The 6729-nt window shown below is 31.7% G+C and overlaps 1 protein-coding gene across 2 annotated transcripts; it reads right to left on the reverse strand.

Annotated features, from left to right (window-relative positions):
• Positions 1-350: 350 nt before the first annotated feature.
• LOC102602141 (uncharacterized) lies at positions 351-4238 on the reverse strand. Of its 2 annotated transcripts, XM_015308180.1 has the most exons (5): positions 3487-4237; positions 3234-3330; positions 2174-2623; positions 1113-1425; positions 351-820 (listed from the first exon to the last, which is right to left on the reverse strand). In XM_015308180.1, exons 1-5 carry the CDS (start codon positions 3660-3662, stop codon positions 681-683), a joined length of 1176 nt encoding a protein of 391 aa, XP_015163666.1. In that variant the 5' UTR covers positions 3663-4237; the 3' UTR covers positions 351-680. The 2 variants fall into 2 exon arrangements, with proteins under 2 accessions (XP_015163666.1, XP_006346194.1); XM_006346132.2 differs by having other exon boundaries at positions 3234-4238.
• Positions 4239-6729: the final 2491 nt, after the last annotated feature.

Here is a 6729-nt window from a genome sequence, read left to right on the forward strand (position 1 = left end):
TGTGTATGATAAGTTTCTTGACAGCGGGGTTAGAAGTAGTCATATGGTATAACGATAGACAAACTTAATTAGTGAATGAAAGTAGAGGAGTATTTATTATCCTTTTTCATTTCGGTTATCACATAATTTTTTGGTAGTTATTGTTCTTTTTTTATCTTCAGAATACTTTGTCATACTTTCTTCACTTCCGTTATTTCTTTTTCAATTCTATATTTTTCAAACCTTACTTGTGTGTATGTTGTATCCCTTTCATTGTCAGGTGTATATAAGTTAAGCTCTTTTCGATATTAGATTAATAAAACGCCAAAAAGAAAAATTAAGATCATGATAATAAACAGGAGCAGGAAAAATAACAAGTAAATAACATCATTTTACCTCTTATAGATCCAGTATAATATAATACAAAATTGAATAAATAAAATAGCTCTATACATATTCACCCACATATTCCACACAAGCATCTTAATTTCTGATTGAATATGTAATATGTTACACTCTAAACAATAGCACAAGCAATAACAGAAACCTTCTCAATTCAACCAAAAGTTGATCAAACACTTCGAAAATGTCGTAGGATGCGTGTCGAATCCTCTAAAGTAGTATGTTTTTGAAGGATCTGACACGAGTGCGGCATCATTTTTGGAGAGTCCGAGGAACGTAACAAATCAATACCCAATGATTCAAGCAATGGAAGCAACAGTTTTTCCAAGCAACCAGAGGACCAGTGCTAGTTCCATACCAAAAATAGTGTGAAGATAGGATCTATCCAGCATAAAGCCATATAGAGTAATTCCTGCTCTGTTATGCTCAAAATATGTCACTGTAAAAGCAAAAACTATAGTTAGTCGATCCGAACAATACACGTAATAAAGTCTTGGTAGCATTTTTTAAGAGTCCGAGCAATATAGGCTAAAAGTCTGAGCAACATAGCATTTTGGAAGAGTCTGACCATCATATATAGATGGTCTTTAACCTCACATATCGTACACATCATATCGAAGAGGTGTACGTTTCACCACTTGTTTTTAGCTTTCAAGTCCTACGTACCCTCGTTGCTCTTTTTGCTTTTGAAAACACTGGGGATAAAAAAGAAACAAGTGAAACCAGTATACCTAGTGCCTGCCTTTTCTGGAATGAAATTGTGCTATATGCATATGAGTGGACAAATTTTGTGTTGTCGAACTCATCTTCCTCATCTCCAACATCATCAGCATCAGATGACCCTTCGGAAGTGACAGGGAAAACTTGGTTGCTGGCTATTTGAGATATTGGAGGAGTTTCACCCTCAACTGCTTCAAAAGAGTCAACTGTTGCACACACGTGCCACTTAGCCGCCAAGCATGTAACAGCTTGTGCCTTATGGGTAATTCTGACTGCACCTCTCAACAGTATCAACAGCCCGGCAAGAAGGCTCAGAGAGCATAGCTGCATATCAAGAAGAAGACGTTTACATCTAGTCAGAGCAGTACGAGCATTTAAAAGATGATCCAGGAACAGATAGGCAAAAAGAGTGTTGAGGAATTGTAGCTTTCCTGAACAAACATGTCTTTTCGAATTTAACTTTAAGAAATAACAATAACAGTAAGTTTTACTCTTACTAAACTAAATATAAGCCATCTTCTTAATTTCATATTTCCTTTAACTATAAGGACATAGTAAAGAGAGAATTTGAAGCACTTGAACTTCCGTTAGGCTAATAGGGAGATTCTAACGCTTCATAACCAAAATCTGGCTCAACAGTGTCATTTGCCGGTTGATTATAGCACTGCATAGCTTAAAATTGGCTCTGCAGTGCCATTGCTAGATCATATCCCAACTGTCCCGAGACATTACCTTTGAAATCTCATTATTTTTCACTTCATCAATATTACAAACTGTGCAACATCCCACACAAGAGAGTATTCGTCTAGGATTAAAAATCGTAATTTGTTATAATTTTAGTATGATTGTCTCTTGTTGGAAATGCCTGGACAGTGAAGTATTGCATAAATTACGGCATACTATCAAAAGAATATGTGATCAATGACAAGTGTAACTGTAAATCCAATTTGTTGACTTAGTTCATTAAAGAGGAATTCAAGCAAAGAAATGCAAGGGATTTCGTTGAAACAATTTTAAAAAACGAAGCACAAGATTATATTTGACAAATAAGATAGCTGATGAGAAGCCATACCGCGAGTTCACCACTCTTGTAGATATGAAGATCAGCAGTTGATCGTGTAGTCATGAGAAGGGACGCAAATTGACTTGCTGTGACAAATACCAATCCCAACAAGATAAATCTACGGTACCTATGGCTAATGATCCGCAAGTGCCTCCTGATTCTAAGGTGCTCTCTCAACACCGTCTCAACATCAGAATCAATGTGGAATATCTGAGAAAAATCTCTCAATCGGAGAATCTGAAGGTAACAAATCAAGCGAAAAAGGACACACACTAGGAAGAACACAGTCGTCCTGTAAAGCCATGAGCTCAGCTCCAGAAGGCACGCGACAATGTCACTCACAATGACATTGCCTAAAAAGGGGATTTGAGTTCCACCTGAACTGTACCACCAAATTTTATATATGCTTTCAGCAGCGAAACATGGCAGGACAAATATGAATAGGATCTTCAACGATCTCTGCATATCGAAAAAAAGGATTATCGTTACATTACATCATGCAGTTCGATATACATTTCCACACTAATTACCAATTTCAACAAAGAAACCAACTTGTGATGAACATATCATGACATTTCTTTGTAAAAAGATACAAAAAAAAGATATTCATAATCTGATTCTCAAAATCTGAACAATATTCAGAAAATAAAAAGATAGTAATTACAGCAATAATATTGAGTGTAACAAACAAACAAAAAGATAAATCAAATTTACACAAACAAGTCAGCTAATTTTGACTGATATTGAGCAAACAAAGAACCACCAAACATTGTGATGGATCAATATAATCTCATCAGACTTAACCAGAGGTTTCGAGTTAAATACTTTCCTCTTTAATGAGCCTTACACAACATGAATCCTAAACGGACTTGAAACCATACCACCCGTGACAGAACCAGGATTTTCACTAACAAGATTCAAAATATAAAAAGGAACAAAGATTTTCACTAACGAGATTCATAATATAAATATAAAAGAGACAAACACATGAAGAATTAAAAGGGATTCTACTTTATATACACAAAAATATGGGAAACCAAAAAGACAATAAAGAAAGAGATAAACTCACATTGAGCTCTTCCATATAGCATTTTCTAACAGTCTCACTTTCATCACAAAGCTTATCAAGAAACAAGAACCTACGAAGCCCAAATTTCTTCATAAACCTAGTAAGACAAATAAAAGACAGAGCAGCAACACCACTAAGAGACAACTGAACAACATTGTCATAAGGTCTATCATGATTAGCATCACAATCTGCACAAGCCAATAGAAAATGGGACAAACATGGAACAACAATTGCAAATATTATAAAAACAAACCAAGACAGAACAGTAGATAATGTATCAGATTGATCCACACACATCCACTTCAACCATCTCCTAAAAACATGCAATTCATCGTAAGCATGTGATGTACTACGTGCATATAATATACTCTTCTTGTTCAGTAAAGATTGGCTTTGGCTTTGGCTTTCGCCTTTACTTTCATCCCCCATTGAAAAAGATCAAATTTTTTTCTGGGTTTTTGATGAAATTGCAGAAAGTGTAAATCTTTTTTCTGGGTATTTGATGAAAATGGAGAAAGTTTCAATCTTTTTTCTGGGTGTTTGATAAAAATGGAAAAAGATTAATTTTTTTTTTTTTTTTTTTTGGGTGTTTGATGAAATTGAAAAAAGCTTAAATCTTTTTACTGGGTATTTGATGAAAATGGAGAAAAAAATGATTTTTTTTTTCTGGGTGTTTGATGAAATTGCAGAAAAATTAGTTTTTGTTTGATGAAAATGGAGAGAGATTATTGTGGAGTGCCGGGATTTGTGGATCTGGTGAGGTTTAATGGAGTTTGATTATTGGAAGAGAAAGGTTTATATACATGTGGTGGGGTAATGTTGATTGTGAAAAATACCTAGTACAGCTGAGACTGAAGATCATGTTTGCACTAGTTGTTTTGTTTGGGGGATTTTAACTTGCTTACGATCGCCGCGGCGGAGTTAGAATTTTTTATGAAAGAAGGTTTGAAATAAACGTTCTAAGAAATCAAAGAACACATTTTAATCATGTATGAGTTGTGTTATTTTCTGTCGAGATGAACACTTACTATTCTATTTTATTGAAGATATTTATAGTTATAAAAAAATTATAATTTATTTTAAATCTTGATTTTAAAAATTCTCCCCTTTTTTTATATGTATTTGTTTTGAAGTCTTGATTAATTTGAATTTATATGGCATGAGGTTCAAGATAGATACCACTGCAAAATATTTTATCAAGAGGTTTTAAATGGTCTTTTCATTTCTGCATTCATTGATTTACTTTTCATATATTAATACGTTTGCTATAGACGATAATTCTATATAAAAGATAGAGTCTTATAATTGTATTCGAATTTATTTTGATTCAAATTATTATCTATAAAAATTATGGTCGTGTAACTAAAAAGTTACAACTTCAAGCTGTAAAAATAATTGAAAATAAAAGATATATAAAACTATTGTTTACATTTTTTATGGGAGGTGGGAATAAATAAAATGGTAGAGGAGTATTAAATATGAAAAAAAATCTTGGTAAAAACTACTTCATTTCGAATGAGATCATGGCATGAATTCAATATAACTAACCTCTGATGTAAATATCGAACACTCGTAGAAATCAAAACAAAATTGGCAAAGGAAAGTATCCTTTGGTCGAGAATAGTTGCCACCATATACTGTATTTCTTCTGGATTCTTCCATGTTCCAATCAACCTCCATTATTTGGAACCATCTAAATGGTGATAAAAACAAATTTTATTCGTTTCAATTTATCTGTCCTATATTAGCTTAACATATAATTTAAGAAAGCAACGAAAACTTTTAAATCATATAATCTTAAATGTGTCACGTTGAAAAGTTAAAATTAACAACTGTCGAAAAATGAAATGGACATTATTTTTTAAATGAACTAAAAAAAATATGACAAATAAATTGAAACCGATAAAAATATGTTAGCCAGACATGTCACTTTCAGATTAGGAAAATTAAACATTTTGTGTTAATATTTTGTGATAGTGAAGTCAACGGAACTTTAAGCTAAAAATAACACAACTGGCGCTTAAAGACGTAACGGAGTCGTCAATCACCTAAACCCTGTGGGAACATAGTTTTCGTATTCTATTTTAACTTTCATTTTAACTTATTGTTATATTTATTTAAAATTATAAAATATAGTTTGTTAAAAATTATTCTATTTTCATTTAGAAGATTGGATCGGATCAAAAGAGAAAATCAGTTGATCTTATGTGAAATCGAATGATTTTAGTTGATTTGTAAGAGCCCGTTTAATTACGTATATTTATGTTAGTAGCGATGAAGACATAAATAATTACATAGTAGTATAATAAAGAAGAAAGTTAACCAATAAATAAAAATAAATAGATTTTCTCTTTAACAACGGTTGATTTTTTTATTTATTTTTTGTGTATACTTTTTTAATGATAAATGTATAATTGATTTAATCTTGAATTCTTACAATGATAATTGTCAATTGCATGCCATAAAATAAAAATAACAGTATTCATAATTATAATTATTTTGCTTCCTTGCATCATTATTGCTCTTGATTCTTTTAATTTAATTTATAAATTATGGGATGATATTCGTTACAAAACTAAAGTCACTTCTTTAGCCACATGCTTTAGAGGATTCCTGACCCCAAAAAAACATCAATATTATTTTATTAGTTAATCTATAAATCTAAGTTAAACTAAAGTATTTAAAACTCCAACATAATGCCACGAATATTCATTATTTAATGTTTTGATAAGAGTACTAGGGAAATGACCAATCAAATTCAGACATTAGGCCCCTCATATTTATTTAGTATTCATGGCTATTGTACTTTATTTATTGGTTTTCAATGGGTGTTTGATATTCTACTGGAGCTCGACTAAATTTAAGTTCAGAAATTGCAAGGTCCACTCCTAAGGTTAGCGTTTCAAACAAAGAAAAATTTATTAATAATTACTCGATCTCAAAATCTCTAATTAAAAATTAAATAATCTTAATCATCTCATCCCAATTCGATCCATCACAAATGAAGTGTTTACTTGTCTTTATTGTCTTTCTTTCTTTATTTCTTTCCCTTTTTTTTTTTGTGGATGTTGCCAAACCACCTCATTTGGATCCAAGTCTAAAAAAATAGACCATTGATGTCAAATATTTAGTTGTAATATACTTTTGGAAGATCCATCATTATGAGTACGATGTTATTTTTTTAAAATATGAGTGGCATAAGAAATCAAATAATTAAAAAGATAACATTTTGATTTTTAAAAGTCGTATATTTTTGATGAATTCAATACACGTCTAATCCAATAATATTTTTAAGAAATTCGAACAACGAAAAAATCAAATGGTCCAAGAGACAACATCGCATTATACGTTGCAGCTGGTACATGTGTCTTATGTCTACAGGCAAACAATTCAATCAATCAGATGGCCAACCTGCCCACTTCTTATTTTAACCACATGTGATGTCGACTATTTGTTCGAGTCGATAGTTTATCAGAAATATAAGAATAAGATTTAT

The sequence above is a fragment of the Solanum tuberosum genome, unplaced genomic scaffold (assembly GCF_000226075.1).
Source record: "Solanum tuberosum cultivar DM 1-3 516 R44 unplaced genomic scaffold, SolTub_3.0 scf00076, whole genome shotgun sequence".
NCBI lineage: Eukaryota > Viridiplantae > Streptophyta > Magnoliopsida > Solanales > Solanaceae > Solanum > Solanum tuberosum.